Genomic DNA, 18,988 nt, shown 5'->3' with positions numbered 1-18,988 from the left:
TCAGCCCTGGAGCCCTCCCACGGTCCCTCCCAGCCAGATCCTGCACAGGTGAGGTCCCTCAGCCTGGCCTGTGCCCTCTCGCAATCCAGGACCCCTCAGGGGATGTTGGAGAGCCAGTTTCAGCCCAATCCTTCAGGCCACTCCCCTTGGGAGGGCGCCAGACGCAGGGCTCATGGCTGGCAAACTTTAGCAGCGCAAGCCCCTCCTGCTTGGGACTGATTGGGTACAAGCCCACAGCAGGCACAGTGGGGCCGGGATGAGCACGAGTGGCAGGTAGGAGCTGCAGGCGGAGTTGGACTGCAGGTTTTGGCCCGATCCCTACCAGCCACCCAGAGGGACCCCACCTGTGCATGAATTCATGCACCAGGCCTCTAGTTAGACTATAAGAGTAACTAAGAACTTCATTAACTAAGAATTTGTCCCAATAATAAAAATAGCTACAGATTAGCATTTCCTTACATCAGTGATATAATGCAAATCAAGTTTCATAAACATGCCTGAGGTAGTGCCGAATTCTAAAGTGATTGCAAATTATGTTTTGTTTTTAATATGTTTTTATTGATTTTAGAAAGAGGAAGGGAAAAGGACAGAGAGATAGAAATATCATTGATTGGCTGCCTCTCCTGCACGCCCCCTATTGGGGATTGAGCTTGCAACCTAGGCATGTGCCCTGACTGGGAATCAAACAATCGACTTGGTTCATGGGTCAATGCTCAACCACTGAACCACACTGGCTGGGCTGTATTCAGTTTTTTAATGACATGTATTATCTTTCACATTCTAATTATGTATAAAATCAGTTATCCAGCCCTGGCCCGTGTGGCTTAGTTGGTTGGAGCATCGTCCCCATACATGGAAAAGTGGACAGTTCGATTCCTGGTCAGAAGTTGGGGGTCAATCCCTGGTTGGGCACATACAGAAGGCTGCTTCTCTCTCTAATCAATTTTATTTTAATCAGATATCCATTCTAACAATATTAGTGATTATCAAATAATAAAAATGATAGCCTACCATACCCACTTCCCACAATCACAAACTTTACTGTGTAAGAATTTAATCAAGTAACTAAATATATATATATGAGCAGCTCTTCTGAAGTAAAATCTGAGGTATTAATAACTTACAGTTTACTTATTTTAATGGTTTATAACATCAGCACCATTTCAGGAGCTTTTTCTTAATCAGTAAGTTTGGGTCAAGATCTAGATATGTGCCCAGGCAGCATGGCTCAGTGGTTGAGCATTGTCCTATGAATCAGGAGATCAAGGTTCAATTCCCAGTCAGGGCACATACCTGGGTTGCGAGCCCGATCCCTGGTGTGGGGAGTGCAGGAGACAACCGATCAATAATTCTCTCTCATCATTGATGTTTCTCTCTCCCTCTCCCTTCCTTTCTGAAATCAATAAAAATATACTTTAAAGAAATAAATAAAAAGATCTAAATATGTGTATGTTTTAAAACCTTCCAAAATTATTATATTGTATATCCCTGACAATCACTGGTCTCAATTTAAAATAAAAAAATTATAATCCAAAAAGTTAAATAACTTATCCAAAATTTTAAAAATTTATATAGAATCTAGCTCTCTCAACCCACAGAATGTACTGCAAGTATGGAAAATGGTATGAAGTTTAGAGGTCTTATGCCTACAAGGAGGACATTAGACATTAATAAGATATTTAATAACCTTGGGTATTTTGTATCTATATATTCTGAGTAAAAGCTCTGGAATCTTAAATAATAATTGGCTACAAGGAATTACCTAGCTGAAGCTTGCACTCATACATCAAAAGTAACACAAATATAACTATTTTTTCCTTCCATCTCCCCCAGATTGGAATTTTTAACTCCTTTCTCAAGACTCCCACAACCACACTTACACACTTCACTAAGATAGGGACTTCTTGGCATTGAAAGCTATATTTTAAAGTATGTTTCCCTGTATTCAGAAAGACATTCAATAAATGAAGAATAAATGGATGAACTAAAAGAAAACCCTCAACCTTTGGAATTAACTGAAATAGCTCATCTGACTTATAGTTTTAAAGATGTAGTTTTATTACTGTTCAGTATCTACAATAAGCAACTGTGCAATCAGAATTAAGTATTTTCCAATACAGGTTCTTTTATTTAAAACAAGAGCTTCCTTTGAAATTGGCACATATACACTCTACTTACAAACTAACAATTCAAGAGCTTATGAAATTTGTTAACTTATTTAACTAAAACACTTTGGTACAATATTGTGTGAAGAAATGATTAGATTTTCTCATCACTGTCAAATTAAGTAAACAACTTACCAAAGTCTAAATATAAGTATTGCAAATTCCTAATAGGATCAAAATGAAGATTTTACTACATTTACCAATAAAGGCAATATTAAAACCAGTCAACAACAAAAAAACACATCCAGGGACTAGAAAGGAGTATTACTAATTCTGTAAAGTACAAAACAGAAAGAAAAAGAACTACATGTCTTTTATTTCACGTTGCAGGGTTTTTCAACATGAAATTATTACCATTTGACTAGAATTCAAAATGTACAATGAAAAAAGTATGTCTGAAATTTGCAGGTAAAAAGAAACATCTCCAAGTGAGGAAATGACTGCATGTATCCTTATAATTAGGAAGATTAATGCTACTTTTAGTTTACACCTTCCTTTCTGCTTTATATGTACTCTTTATATGCATGTACTGCTTTACACGTATTTTCTTTAGTATTATTTGTATGGTTAATCCCTTCAGTTTGCATATTTTAAAATGTTAGGGATAAACTTCAGGAATAATCATTACAAAGAAAAATGTATAAATGTGAAAAGTAAATATAAAATAAATGTCCTCAAAATTTTTTAATTGAATTTTTTTTTAAATATATTTTATTGATTTTTTACAGAGAGGAAGGGAGAGAGATAGAGTTAGAAACATCGATGAGAGAGAAACATCGATCAGCTGTCTCCTGCACATCTCCTACTGGGGATGCGCCCGCAACCCAGGTACATGCCCTTGACTGGAATCGAACCTGGGACCTTTCAGTCCGCAGGCCGACGCTCTATCCACTGAGCCAAACCGGTTTCGGCATAAATTGAATTTTAAAATTCCTAATGCTAAACTATTTTTCATTGTATACATTACAAGCCTAAACAGAAGTCTACATTCATAATCACTCTGGCCCTAGCCAGGTAGTTCAGTTGGTTAGAGCATCCGTCCAACACATAAAGGTTCCAGGTTTTGGATCTCCAGTCAGGAGAATCAACCAATGAATGCATACATAAATAAAACAACAAATGGATGTTTCTCTTTCTCTTTCGGATGCAGGCGCGCTCGCGCTCACGCGCTCGCTCTCTCTCTCTCTCTCTCTCTCCTCACTCCTCCCCCCCCTTTCCTTCCTCTCTCTAAAAATCAGTAAAATAATCACTCTACTGACAGTATAAACTTAATGGTTTTTTGCATACAAATCCATATGAAGTTCATACAAATGTAGTCTACAGTAAAGAGAAGTTATTTCTGTTATATAATTACTTATTTTCTTAAGGCTATTGAGTCTTCAAAATTTTTATCTCCCACAAAAATTACACTAGTGACTATAAATCAAATGGTAAAAATAATTTAGAGCTCAGATTCAGGGGCCAAGAAATAAAGGTGCCAATCCAAATTCTTATTTTCTAGAGTAAGAATTGAGTAAATTACTTAACTGCTGCAAATTAAATGGCTTTATATATACTTACATCACAGATATAAGGGTAAGTTTTTAAAAATCAAAATACTTAGCATATAGTAAGGCCTCAATAAATGGCATCTGGCATTACTTTAGTTACACATTATTTTTACTGGACATAAAGAGAGGAAACTTGCCAAGCCAGCGTGGCTCAGTGGTTGAGCATCCACCCAGGAACCAAGATGTCACCAGTTCAATTCCTGGTCAGGGCAAATACCCAGGTTAGGGGCTCTATCCCCAGTAGGGAGCGTGCATCTCATCTATGTTCTATGTCTCTATCCCCTTCCTCTCTCTAAAAAATAAAGTTTTTTGTGTGTGTGTTTTTTTTAAGAGAGAGAACTACTTAATTCCGGTAACATACAAAATGTACATCTGCTAAACCTGACCCCAAATTATTACTGGAATTTTACTTAATACTAACATTGCTAGTAAATCATCAAACAAGAATATGAATTAGATTTTCAGTCATCCTAACCAGTAAGGACAAGAACTTTCAACACTGACAAACTTTGTCATCTGGGCCTCATTTTTAACATACTGGATGTAGCTAGCTAAATATGTCCATTCCTTTAATATTCTTAAAATGTAAATATACAAGCAAAAGATTAGAACCCCAATTTCATTTCTATGTAAACTGCACCATGCTTCTTTTTAAATTTTATTTTTGTAAAGAGCTTAATTTAATCATAATGTAACAAAGTACTCTTGCACATGTTAGCAATTATACAAAAAAGGGTACAAGTATATATGGCTTATTTTTAAAAGGGATAGGCAGACAGAGAATTTTTGAAGTCACATGTTTCTGTTCTGTTTGAGTTTTTTTTAATAAACATGTGCTACTTTTGCAATTATTTTAAAATTTTTAATATTTAAGTTATTTAACAATTCCACAAAGAAAACACAAGATAGATAATCTGTCATTGCCACTTCAAAAACTAAAAATAATTTTTTTCTTAAGTATTTTTCAGTGATCTTTATCTCCTTAGCCTACCATCCAGAATAACAATGATCAAATCTTCATTTTTACAAGCACTTCCTTAAAAATAAAGTTACAAACAGACATAATGGGATTTGTTTAAATAAATAATATATAATTTAAATTCAGATTTATGGAGGGATAATGTTTTATTCTGAACATGTTTAAGGCTCTTGATAATGAAATACTACTGGAAGAAAAAAATCTTATGAAGAGAAAACATAACAGTGAAAGGGAGGGCTGAAGCTGGCCACCCTCCTTTCACCTTACACTGCATCCTTCACATGCATCTTTTTTTTCCTCCATTAGATAAGAAGAAACCAGCCAAGAACTTTCACTTTTACACTGCTATTCTATTGATTTTCCCCCCATAAAATAAATGTATCCATAATCATGGGAAAAGGGCTGTGGGGGAAAAATGTTGCTCTAAGCGAGAAAAAAAAAGTAAATGTGTTGAAACCTGCAAAAATATTTCATTTTTTAAAAAGTTGGGATGGGTCTTTTCTGTCCTTTATAGAGTGAGGTAATAATTTAACAAGAGCAAAAATATGCAAGTATTAACTGAGACCTTTTTGGTACAGAGTTATCAAGTTCATGTTGGTGATGTAGAAAAAGAAACAGAAAAAACAAGAAAGAGTCAACAACAACAAAACAGTATTTTTTAAACTCAACAACAAAAAAAAAGTTTTCTTTTGGGATTTGGGAATGTGTTTGCTAAATAATGGTAAAATTTCAGAAAAACATGTTGCTCAAAAGATTGCTGAGACTTCTAAATAAGTGCTACCTTACACTCCTAGACATTTTATTAAACAATTTTCACAGTTAGTCTTTTATCTTCACAAACAATCCAGTGAAGTAGGCAGAGCATTACCATCCCTTATTACAGAAAACTAAACTTAGAGCTCAAGTTACTATCTAAAATGAGCCATAACTTCTACCCTGCTACTTGACAATGAACTTGTATAGATAACATAATCAGAGCTGGAATCGACTTTAGCATTCCTTTTACAGTTATTTTTCTCCCATTTCATAGATGAGGAGAAATGAAGCTCAGGGAAGTCATGACACCTACTCAATGTTACAGAACACAGTGACAGATCGAATATTGGAATGCAGATCTCCTAAGTTCTGGTCCAGTACTCTACCACCCATCAACAAACTGCCTGCCATGCCACATTCAGATATAAAAGTAGCCTGAAAAATATGAAAAATCACTACATAAGTGAGTGGTATTATTAGGTGTGGAAAAGGGAAGACATATTTTTAATAAAAAATAAAACTGTAGCCCTAGCTGGTTTAGCTCAGTGGATAGAGCGCCAGCCTGCGGACTAAAGTGTCCCAGGTTCGATTCTGGCCAGGGGCACATGCCTGGGTTGCAGGCTCCATCCCCAGTGTGGGGCGTGCAGGAGGCAGCCGATCAATGGTTTCCTCTTATCATTGATGTTTCTACCTCTCTATCCCTATTCCTTCCTCTCAGAAATCAATAAAAACAAACAAACAAAAATAATAATAAAAATAAAAAACAAAACTTTAAGGAATTCAGAAAAAATAAATTTAAATGTGAAAGTACCTACCACTTTCATGTCTTTTCCCTAAAATTCTCCTTTGTATGTTCCTACATCCCTGATTAGACAAGTTCTCTAAAATTTCCATAACCAGTACATATTAAGATCTCAAAACTTTCACAACTGATGAATTTTTTTTAACATGGGAAACATTTTTCAGTAACCATATTACATTCCCCCTAATGAGCATTAAAGCACATTCTTGATTATAGGTCACTGAAGTATTTTTCATATGCTCACTAAAATATTTCCATTGCACACTTGCAAACAGAGCAAAGTAATCAGATCTGACAGACAATCTAATGCACATACGCATTAATAAAAATCTAACTGATTGGCAGACATGTATTATATGGTAGAAGGTTTTTTTTGAGGACTGTAAGAGACTGAGATTGAAACGATAATGTGCTTTACACTGTCATAAAAATGCAGAAAGCATGAGCCTTATAAACACATGGTGAACAGATCTTACTTTTTTTTTTTTTGGCAAGATTTTTGAACAAATGTTTCAATCCCTAGCCAGTCTTATAGACACATCTACAGCTGAAAGATTCAAAATCTATCTGATGCATCTGTATGCAAAATTACATGAGTGCAAACCCAAATTTATTAAAACTAGAGAAAGATTATATATACATATATACACACACACATATATACACATATATCAGATATTGTAGTCGTTCATTTCAACAAGGCCTTGAAGGTCTCATGGACCTGATAAATCCCAAAGTACTAGTAATTAAAAAATGAGTAACACTGTCCCTGCCCAGAGGGAACTCACAATCAGACTAGGCAGACAAAATATTTTTCAACAAACTATAAATGTTAAGTACTGAAATATATAACATTTCAGTAACTCAAAATATCTGACACTTGGATATAATGATTATATTCAACTCATCTTAAATTTTACTAGTTCAATAATACAAGAGCCTGAAGTTTCTCAAAACAGGAAGTGAAAGAAAATACGCTTTTGAGAAAAAGCAGTTAACTGAAATTATAAAAATTCAAATGCCTAGAATTTAGTTTAATCTTATTTAACTTATGAAAGTGGGATATGTAAAGTTAGGGTGTATTTATACTATAAAAATGTGTAATGAATGCTTTAAAAAAAAAAAAGGTATTTTGCCCAAATACCCAAATCACTTTTGATGTTACTCTCACTTCCTCTTCTGAAAACCATCATAACCATTTCCTTTAACCACAATACCACAGGTCTAGTAACTTTTAGTAATGTTTGACTTGCTTGGTGTTTTGGGATAAAGTTCATATAAAAACCAATTTCCAAGTTTGTTAAAGAATGCAATCTCACAGAAAAGTTCGGGTAAATGCAACCTGTAAGTAAATATCTCTAAAATTAAATATTTCCACCCTACATTAATCTATAACCAAGGCTCTTTGGTCAATGCAGAGGGCTTCTTTGTAATAACACCGAGCCCCTGCCACATAAAATGTAACAAACTGGTGGGCACGTTACCCTCCCGACTGCACTGGATTTAGAGGCGGCCAATCCTCTTTCATCCAGGTGAGCACTGCAACGGGGCGATCCTTAGACAAAATTTATCACCAATAAGCCAGGGCCGTATGCTCCTTTAGAATTAGTGTCTGCATCTAATTGTTGAAATAAACCAGTTTTATACTTGAACCCCATGATACGAATTTCAAAAAATACATGCTTACTTCAGCAGCCCTAAGCATTGTAATCTGTTGCTATGATTAAACTAAAAGGAAATATTCGTGATATATTAAAAAGCCAACAATTACTATGAAGATATGACATTAAATACACATTGGAAACTCTTAAGGATCTATAGTGTACCCCCAAAAAACTTAATTTTCTTTACCAAATTCTTTAAACTTACCGACCTTGTCTTACAAGGAAAAAGATTTTGGTTGTTTTCTCCTGAGTTATATATATACACATACATACATATATATGTATATATACACATACATACATATATACACATATGTGTATATATGTATGTATGTGCGTGTGTGTGTGCGTGTGTGTGTGTGTTATTTCGTTACATCTGTTTTTCTTAACTCCAACTCAGGGTACTAGTCCTTAATGTGAGAAGCTCTGTGAAGACTTTCAATGGGCCTATCAGCCACGGCGACTGAAGTTATCAGAATGTGCTCTGGATCAGTGGTAGCAGCCACATATTCACCGCTTCTATTGGCACAGAAGCCGAACTTGAAGAAATGGTGCCCGGCCTGTTAGACAGGGCGGAACACTAGATGCGGAGCGGAGGGAGGGAGGCGGTTATTCCGGTTCCAGTGACTCAGCCGGAGTATTTCAGGAGAACCCTGGTCCCGCCCGCGCCTCCGCCCCACCTGCAGAAGGAGGTACCTGCTCCGCGTCCGCGCGCCCCACGCGCTCTGCCCGGCGACCCCCGGAGCGCGGGGAGCGCGCGGGGTGCGGGGCGCACCATCCCGGGGCCATTCCCTCCGCATTCCTGCACTCACACACCACACACTGAGGGGAAGCGCTGCGATGGCAGGTCCCTCAGGACCTCGGCTACCGAACCCCCAAGTTTTCCTACCGCGCCCCAAGCCCGTCCACCCACCCTCCGTCCCCCGCCGACCCCTTCCGGGGCGCGGGCGCCGGCCCGGCCGGATCCGCCGCTGGGAGCGGGGAAATGGCTTCTCTCGGCCTCCGCAGGCCCGCCAGCCGCCGGGGGAGGCGCCCGGGACTCGGCATTAGGCCGCGGCGCATCCCCGCGACCCCGGGCCGGGCCTGGCTTGGCGACGCCGGGATGTCGGCCCTGGACGCCGGCCGCGGCCCCTCCCCAGGCCGCCCCCGCCCCGGCCTCCCCCCCGCATGGCCCCCCGCGGCCTCGCGGGCCCCGGCGCACCTTCTTGATGTTGTAGAGCCGGGTGAGCATGCCGACGCCCCGGTCGTTGAGGATGGTGAGCTTCTCCGCCAGCTTCTGCTGGCTGGGCTGCAGCACGGAGCGCGACATGGTGGTGCCGGTGGGGGCGCCGCCGCCGGCCTCCTCGCGTCCGGTCCCCAGCCCGCGGCCGCCGCAGGCTCTATAGGGCCTCCCCTCCCGCCCGCGACCTCCGCCTCAGGGCAGCACGCCCATGGCCCTGGCGCCCCAAGCCCGCGCGGGTGACAGAGCGAGCCGCGGCGGACGCCTCGGGGTCGCTTCCCCGCAGCGGCCCGCGCCCCGGCCGCCTCCTGCCTTCCGCCCGCCGCCCTTCCGCCCCCACCCGCGGCGCTCTCCGCCCCCGCCCCCACCGAGCCGCCCTCCCGGGCTCCTCCGCTAGGTGTGGCGGCGGCGGCGGCGTCTCCGCCGGCTGAGAACGAGGCCGCTTCCCGCAGCCCCGGACGAGCGCTCGGTCACCTGATCGGCCGCGCCGGCGCCCCCGCGAGGCAGGACGGGGAATTGCACCTGCGGGCCTCTCGCTCCGCCCCGCCCCGCCCCGCCGCTCAGCACCCGGTACCGGCCCAGACCCGGCCCGGCCCGGCCCGGCCCGGCCCGCCCGGCCGCTGCGCCTGCTTTGGACCAGGAGTCCTGAACCGGGATCGAGTAGCACGTCTACGCTCGTCCCGCTTCGCCCCGCACTCCTCTCCTAGTTCCCAAAAGTTGCCTGTGCGCACCCCTCCCTAAGGGAGCCCGCGGGAGCCGGGGCGGGGGCGGGGGGAGGGCCCCGGGGGAGGTTCGCCCGGGAGTGGGCTGGCGGCTCCGCGCCCGTTTCCGCCCACAGAGTGACAGACGCTCGGCTGAAGGCGGCAGATGCTGTGCTCGGCGCGGCGGGCAGCGCCGGCCCGGTCCCGCCCTGATCCCCCGCTCCGGGCGGCTGTGAGGCCGGAGGTCGGAAGCCGGGCGGCTCCGGTTCCCGAGATAACCCGAGCCCGGCGTTTGTCCGCGGGGAGCGCGCGTCCGGAGAGGTCGCCACCCGAGGCCCAGGCGTGCGGGAGGCAAAGATAAATACTCAATGAACGGGGGAGCGCTCCCCCCCCTCTTTTCCCCCCTTTTCTGGCCTCCACCCTAAACCCCACCCCATCTTGGAAACATTCTACTACTTCTTCGTCTCACGGTTCTTTCCCCCGTTTCTTCCCAGCCACACAAGCTGCACAGGCTATTCCCTCTGCCCAGATGGACCAGACGGGCTTCCAGAGGGGTTTAACAAACCAGGGATTTGGGTACATCGACTGGAGTTAAGAATTCCAGCCAAGAGGATTCAAGCGTTGATGTTTGGGGCGTTCATTTCCTTCGATGTGCCAACTTTTTCTGTTATTTTCATGGCTTTTACGTGCGTGACAAAATGTTTTTCCACCTTCAATAAAAAACATTCTGAGAGTAAATAAGCTATCATTGCATTGATCAAAACACTCTATGAAAAGGAAATTGTGACGAAGAGTTTTTAAAACATCTTAAAAGCGAGTATATGTACTTCTCCTGTGGAAATCTTCATTTTACCAGCCCAAAGAGAGAAAGATAATGGACTGAATAAATTTGATTGAAAGAGTCCTACATTCACCAGAAAGTCAGTCATTCCTGGCCTTGTGCTCGTGTTTGAGGTTCTAGAACTTCATCACCCTATATGAAGGCTTTATGCCTGAAGATTTCTTAAAAAAAAAAAAAATACACACTAGAGAAATCACCTATTGAGCTATTATAAGTCAATGACACATTGGGGGGTTAATTTATCTGGTTACTTTCCAACCTGCTGGTTAAGATTTTAATTTAGAGGAAGCAAGTACCTGGAGCTCAGTGAGAACAGATCTGGAAAAGCCAGGCTTCATGAGGCAATTAAACTGAAATGTGTTGAATGTGCTCTTTTCCGGGATCAAAATAAATTTAACTAGCCCTGGCCTGTGTGGCTCAGTTGATTGGGCGTCCTCCCATGCACGGAGAGGAGAGGTCACCTCCTGTTCCATCTCTAGTAGCAGATCAATGTTTCTCTCTCTCTCTCCCTTCTTCTCTCTCTAAAATCAATAAAGACATTTTTAAAGATATATTACTAAAGGAAGAATTACAGAGCCCCACCAATGAAAGGTTATATCATTTTTTAGTTTTTCAAAAGTGCTGTATAGAGAAAACAAGAAAATAGTACCGTATTATAATTTGAATACAACTATGACCACCATCATGTTTTCATGTGAACTTGAATGCTTCTAGCTGCTTATAACTCAGTCCCCAATAGAGGGAGAACACTGTAGATAGTCGTCTCATTAGTCAATTTTTATTATAACTAATTTTTAGACATACTGGCCCTACACTGATTGGAATATGTCTATTTGAGTTTAAAAGAAATTAGGTTTTGCCCAGCTGGTGCAGCTCAGTGGTTGAACGTGGACCTATGAACCAGGAGGTCACACTTCGATTCCTGGTCTGGGCATATGCCGGGGTTGTCCGCGGAGAACATGCATCCGGAGAGGTCGCCAACCGATCCCCATTGTAGGCCTTGCAGAAGGCAGCCGATCAATGGTTCTCTCTCATCAATGATGTTTCTGTCTCTCTTCCTCTCCCTTCCTTTCTGAAATCTATAAGAATATATTTTTTAAAAATAAAAATATATTTTTAAAAGAAACTAGGTCTAGAAATTAGGCAAAAATTCACAATTTTTGCATTTCTTTACATTTTGCATCAAAAAGCATTTTGTTATTAAGATCCAACCTTTTTGAAGTTTGCCTGTGTGTGTAGCATAAAGTGTATTGTGAGTGCCTTATAATATGTGAGCAATAATCATATATTTTGCTATGCATGTATGATTTTATGGCAATTATAATTAATGTTATTTTATTTCAGTTTTTCAGTCTTTGAAAATACACCATGTGTGAATCATCCTATAAAGTTCTTATGAAAAATTGCTCCTGTTGTGGATTTTTTTTCCTGGCATAGTTTTCCAGAAAAGCATGTTTGAAATGATTAGGAAACTAAGTTTTAAAAAGCATAATTGAAGATTTTATTTCCTTCATTATATAAGGATAATCTTCACAGTTCCTTTGGTACAAAGATTTTCAAATAGTTTCATTTCAGTTAAGAAGTTTGTCCCTAGAATATATTCAGAGATTATTAAAATTATTATAAGCCTTCAGAGAAATAAAGAAAGTAGATGATAGCTTCATATTTATAGTAATCTTAGAAAATTAACTAGTAAATTTATCTAGTATAGACCAGAATGCCTTGATATATAACTTTATAAAAGTCAAATTTATTGAGATATAATTTATATACAGTAAAAGTTATATATCTATGTTTGAATAATTATTTTTTGTTGAGACAAGTATAATGGTATCCACTGTAAGGAAAGTAAGCATTTGAACAATCCAATCTGAAAAATATTTAAATAGGAAGAAGAGTGAGGTCAGCTTTATAGAAAAATTTATAATATAATTATGTTTTGTGCCCCCAAATATATTTTATAATAATTCAATTATAAAATTCTACTCACAGATTTTCAGAAACAAATCTATGGCATATAGCTTTCTATCTAGATATTATAAAACGTTCAAACATTTATAATAACAATCCTGGACTTAAAGAATATTTTTCAGTTAAACAGATACTTCAAATGTGCAAAGTGCCATTTTCTAGAAGAAGATATGAAGCTGTATAAGATACAGATCTTATCTCCTTGAACTCACATCCTGGTGAGAATAGGAATATGCATAAGGAAGTCTAATATAAGTCATCCTGAGATACAAGTCTAAAAGAGAAGTTCTAGAGACAGCAGTTTCTGAGGGCCCTTTTTGAATAATTTACATTTGGGCTTTGAATAAGAAGTCTTGGACTTACAAACTTGTAGAAAATGACATTTTAGACAGAAGGTAAACTTTAGTAATTGCAAAATAGTAGAAAAGTGAAAGAAAATAATATGAATGTTTATTACATACAAGAAAGAAACAACTGGAAATAAAGCCAAAAAGAGAAGTGGAACAAAAAATATGTAGGCGAAGGCAGGGAGAAAATTCAGTGGAGAAGAAGAAATACAGAAAAAAAAATGGGAGAATAAAAGGTGACTTTGGAGGACTTGAGGATAATAAAGATAACTTGAAGTAGTTCCTGACTGTGACAAGGATTACAATATGGATTATCCTTAGGTAACTATTGTCTCTTTCTCCCCTAGAAATAAAGACTGCATTTCCTAGCTTCCCTTGTATGGCCATATAACTAATGTTCTGGCCAATAGAATATAAGCTTTCAAGAACCTTCCTTAAAGACTGCTGCTGCTCTCATTTTGCCAATTCTTCTCCATTTAGTTAATTCTGCCACATGTAACAAGGATGCAATGACCACTACCTTGGACCACGAGGACAAGGATCAATTACTAAGAATGATAAAACATAGACAAAGGAAACAAAAAAAATAAATAAAAAATAAAAACATAGACATAGGAGGTATGTGGGCTTTTTAGAGCAGAACTACCATACCAAACCTGACCTCTCTAGATCTGGATTTTGTATGAAAGAAAAACTTCTCCTTAAGCTTTTTTAATTTTTTTATTACTCATAGCAAAACCTGATTATAAATATAATACCTTTTTGATCAACATTACCTCTACTAAAAATAAATTCAGGAATAATAATTAAATTTAACATTCAAGTGTTTGAGCACTGTCAGGTGCTACTATTTAAGTTATATTTTTCCATCTACCTGTCTCAACAACCCTTTGAAATATTATCATTTTCATTTTACAGGTGAGGAAACTGAAATTCAGGTAAGTTTTTTTAATTGCCAAGGATCACACCCGTAGAAAGTGAGAAAGCTAGAGCCCTGACCGGTTTGGCTCAGTGGATAGAGCGTCAGCCTGCGGACTGAAAGGTCCCAGGTTCGATTCTGGTCAAGGGCATGTACCTTGGTTGCAGGCACATTCCCAGTGGAAGGTGTGCAGGAGGCAGCTGATCTATGTTTCTCTCTCATCAATGTTTCTAACTCTCTATACCTTTCCCTTTCTCTCTGTAAAAAAATAAAAATAAAATCAATAAGAAGAAAGAAAGAAAGTGGTAAAGCTATTATTGGATCCTTTATCAATCTGACTCCAAAGTTGATGCATACTCTTAATGACTGTGATGTCACTGAAGACCAGTTGGATGGCATACATTTGTCATGCATTCAGTGAACATGATCTGTAGTTTCTCCTAGGGTCCCTTAACCCTGCCCAAACCTTCATAAATAGTCCTTTCATTAAACTTTCTTCAGTTAACACCTAGACATTGCCATAATTTCCCCTGACTTATATACCAGCTCTTTTAGGGGGCTCCCTTTAGCTTTACTTTCTCCAGAAACTAGAATATTATTTCTGTAATGCTTTTTGCTAATCATGAAAATTTTTTTTCAGTTTGTTTTTTTAATCACTGAGCTGACCCAGCCTGCTGTTGCTTACCTACTTAAGGCAAGGAGAGAGAAAAACTGGTGAAGGCATCTTCTTGGATTCTTAGGATAAAGCCCTTTGATTAGGATGTCTCCTGTCAAAGGTAACATTCCTCTTATTCCTAAAGACAATTGCAACATTTTTTCTCCCATCAGACTTCAAACCTAGTAGGTATGTATGACCAAATTTCTCTTAGAAACAGTCTGGGAATAGTGTAGTAGACAAGTATTGTTTTTGTATGTCCTCCATCTCTCCTTTGGGAAACTGCTACATTCTGACAAATTGAATGCAGAAATAGAAAAAGTAGGTTAGGCTTGGGAAGGGTCAGACATATGTAAATAAGAAATTAATGGAGTTTTGCAAGGAATTGTCATTTTTAAATTTTTTAAAAGACTGTATATACTTAGACTACAATGTAAACAAAGGGACCAATTTGGGTAAAGAACTATGGAAAAGGACAATAGGAGATTTCACTGTTGTTTAACAGTGGTCATAGAAAGGATAGGCAATAACATATATGCTAAATCAGTACTTCAAGTTCTGTTGTCCTACATCCAAAGACCACCAGATATGAAAATTTACTCCACTAAAAAATGATTAGGAAAGGCAATAGGGAAAAGATGGAGCAACATTATCCCAGTATCTGTAGTAAAATAAGTAAGGAGTTAAGACTCAGCCAGAGATTGCAACTTGGTATTGCAAAGGAGTAAGAAGGACAGGCCTAAATGAAACATAAGATGTCTCCAGTAGTCAGCAGAAGAGATGCCAGAAACAGAACTGATCCGAAAAGTTCAAAAAGGAAACAATGAAAAATTAATTACAGTCTTGATCTTGCTGTTCACATCCAGTTAGATTCATCTTTTAGCCTGCCAGATCTGTGATAATGCACTTCACACATGTTCAATTGCATCTGCTCTGCAAAACTAAAGATAGGTTTATCTTTCCTTTTAAAGTCACTTAAAGAACTTCTGCTTCTATGCAGAAAAATACTAATGTAATGAACAGTTTCAGTTTATGATTGATTTTAATTCTTCTTAATTTTCTTACACAGTCTGAAGGACTTGTGAGTTTTTTGGTTTTGTTTTAGAAATTTGTTGTCCTTTGACTTATACTTAAATAGTAGATGATGGAAAATGATATCAGTGTATGCAAATATTGGTTGACATTTTTTGTTTGCTCTTAAGTCTTTTTTAAATATTAGAATGCTACATGGAAAATTGGCAAAATCAGTGGTAGAACACAACTTGAGTTAAAATAGGATAAGCCTATGATGACACTCAAGTTCCAGCTAAACACGTAAGATCCATTTACATTTTTACATTTAGTCTACCCCAAAAGTGAACAATCTTTCAAAAACTGGAAGGATACTGAATACTGAACTCAACCTCCAAGGAGAGGCCTAGATTGGAAATACAAATTGGGGACCATCAGGGGCCGCGAGCGGCGGGGCGGGACGAAGCATGGCTGCAGCTCTGCTGCGGAGAGGAGGACGCTGAAGAAGCGCAGAGTCGCGCAGGGCTGCGGAGAGGTGCCCGAGCCGCCGCGGGGTCCATAGCCAGGACCACCAGCCAGCTGTTTCTCACATCCTTGACCAGGAAGATGCGGCAGACATCACCAACTACAAATGAGGAAACGGCGGCCCAGAGACCAGACGCTTGTCCCAGGCACCCGATGCACACGGCAGGGATGGGGCCGCACACGTGCACGAGTGTCAGCTGGTTCTGACTTCGTTTTCCCTACAGGAGACCCCACAATGCCCTGTGTGCACCGAGATCGGAAACCCTCCGGCACACTCGGGGAATAAAGGAAAAACAGGGCTCCACGTAGAGACGAGGGTGCATATGCCAGGGCTCCAGGTCATTCCGACACTCAGTACTGCCCCTGGACACCTACTCTGGAAAAAAACCCTCAGACTTCAGGACCCTGACCCCCAGGTTGTCTCCCCAGCTGCAGGCAGACACTGTTCAGTGTAGCTTTGAATTTAGGATGACACACATGACTCAAATGAGGCTCCCCAGAAGCAAACACCCCTACCAGTGAGCCTCCTGAGGAGGCTCCTGGAACAACTGTGCCTCAGATTATCGGAGGGAGTGCCACCAAGCTCCAGGAATATGGAGATGGTTCACAGGGCCCCATTCAGTTCAGCAGGACCCGACCCATTTAGAGACCATCACCCGAGGGGGGAGGACAGTCGTGAGCAGAAAGCCATGGTGGACCTGCCGCCGCTCAGGTCACAGCTGCTATGAACATTTACGTCACAAGGCAAGAAGACACCCATCTGTCCGGTTTTATCAGGTACTTCCCTCCCGAGAGACATCTCAGGTACAAAGCTCCTGCATGTAAATCCCCTGCAAATATCATGTGACTATGAGTGTGGGTGTTTAACATATAACTGCTGGCATTAGAAAATCAACTAGAGCCCTAGCTGGTTTGGCTCAGTGGATAGAGCGTCGGCCTGCGGACTGAAGGTTCCCGGCTTGATTCCAGTCAAGGGCACATGCCCAGGTTGTAGGCTCGATACCTAGTAGGGGGTGTGCAGGAAGCAACCGATCAATGATTCTCTCTCATCACTGATGTTTCTCTCTCTCTCTCCTCCCCTCCTCCATGAAATCAATTAAAAATATATTTTTTAAAAAAATTGGGATCATCAAAATATGGATGTTATTTTAAGCCATGGGAATAGATGAGATCATTTATGGAGAGAGTACTTTTTTTGGGGGGCGGGGGGACCTTGTGGGATTAAACAAGCCTTTTGAAAGGCTCATCATAACGGAGAGGGGACAAGCAAATTCCTGCCAGTCCCATTGTCCTTTATAATGAAAGCACCTGCTTTTTCTCCTCCACCGCAGAGCCTGAAGGCCACATTGGCTAGTTCGTCAACACATGACTACTTCTATGGCGATGAAGAGAATGACTAGCTCCGTTCCCATTTTCATGAGGTTTATGGAGAAGTGGGAGAGACTCTCAATGAAATAATCACAAATGTGATCAGTGTGATAAATAAATGGTCCAGGTAGCTATATTTCTGATAGTCTGAGAAGTCAGTGGTTGGTGGTGGTTGCCTTAGGGACATTTAAAATAAGACCTAAAGAATGGGAGAGGATTAGGCGGGTGAACAGTGGCTGGTAGGGTGGGCTAGGACAATTGAATGTGGGAAATACATAAAAGCACAGACCCTGTGATGGGAGATCCTATAAACAGTACAAGGAATGGACAGAAGGTGTGTGTGGCTACAGAGAAGAGGTCCATTGAGAGAATTAACCAAACAGATCACCAAGGTTTGGACTATGTGGGGTTTTCAGCCATGGTCCAGTGAATCACTCTCTCCCAAGGGAAACAGGTGACTATAGAGAGATTTACACCAGACAATGGCAACAGCTGAACATTTTAATTCTCTAGGGTGCTATATCTCAGAAGAGCATAGGACAGGAATTCTTGTTCCAACCAGAGTGTGGGTATCACTTTGAGGGAAAGTACCCAATAGCAATGAGAAGAAAGAAAGTACACAGGTGACACACTAACTTAGCTATGTGACTCTGAGCAAGTCATGTCCCCCAAGTTGGGCCACCAAGATTTGGGCCCAACACTTCGTAAGAATTTGTTGAATCTTTGGAGATAAATAGACTCACTTTCCAGCCATGAGCTTTGTCTAGAGGGGAGCTATTATTTTTCCCCTTTACAAGGTCTCTTGAAATACAACATCATTTAAAAGTGAGATCTTTGTGTAGATGGATATGTTCCAGTATTAGATGAGAAGGGGAACAAAACCACATCCATTTAAAATCTGACAGAGGACCAGGGAGAATAAAACCCTCTTGGTCTAATGACAGGACTAAATTGGATTCTGTTTCAAGTTGCCATTGAGTTTCTGAGTTCTTTAGAAGGAAGATAAAACAACCTCAAAAAAGAATGATGTGTATAACGGTTAATTTCCAGAGCATTCACAAGTGCCATTTATGTTGCAAGTCTTCCTTCCTGAATTGTTTCCAATTTTCAATTGAGGGGTTATGTTAAAGCAAATAGATGAACCGAGAGGCGAGGGAGGCAGGGGGAGTTTATCTGAGTCTGAGATACAACTATTAAATTGGCTTTGCGGAGAAGAAACCTAAGAGTATGAGGTGGTCAGAGGAATGGGATGGAAAACATACACATGGTGCAACTTCTTCACTAAGTTAGGCAACCTGCTCTCTGGAAAAGGACTATTAAGCCAAGACATTCTTCAAGACTGAGGCTGAGCAGAGATGCCTTTTAGTCCACAGGGAGTTATCCTGTTATTCTTTCAGAGTTTGAGAAGGCTTATCAGGAGCTAGGCACACATACACATAACCTTATTCCCTGTCTCTTCTCCCCAATTTTCTCGGGGGAATATTTCTGAATATTAGAGACATGGAAAAGAAGGAC

General features: G+C 40.8%; 1 protein-coding gene and 1 long non-coding RNA gene across 6 annotated transcripts in view; one reads left to right on the top strand and one right to left on the bottom strand.

Moving 5' to 3' along the window:
• The window catches only part of NCKAP1 (NCK associated protein 1), a 95,297-nt gene extending 85,889 nt beyond the window's left edge, over positions 1 to 9,408 (bottom strand). The window contains exon 1 of one of the 5 annotated variants that reach the window (XM_059703906.1): positions 9,118 to 9,408. In XM_059703906.1, coding sequence (XP_059559889.1) covers positions 9,118 to 9,225 — 108 coding nt within the window. In that variant the 5' untranslated portion in view covers positions 9,226 to 9,408. The remainder of the gene's footprint in view (positions 1 to 9,117) is intronic. The other 4 variants (XM_059703902.1, XM_059703901.1, XM_059703904.1 and 1 more) reach the window with 4 other exon arrangements.
• LOC132238456 (uncharacterized) overlaps positions 1 to 18,988 on the top strand; it is a 154,117-nt gene that overhangs the window by 68,413 nt on the left and 66,716 nt on the right. The gene's annotated exons all lie outside the window — the stretch shown is intronic.

Source organism: Myotis daubentonii, chromosome 7, assembly GCF_963259705.1.
Source record: "Myotis daubentonii chromosome 7, mMyoDau2.1, whole genome shotgun sequence".
Classification (NCBI taxonomy): domain Eukaryota; kingdom Metazoa; phylum Chordata; class Mammalia; order Chiroptera; family Vespertilionidae; genus Myotis; species Myotis daubentonii.
Note: the sequence above shows the minus strand (reverse complement) of the source record. Positions and strands in the feature narration are given on the sequence as shown.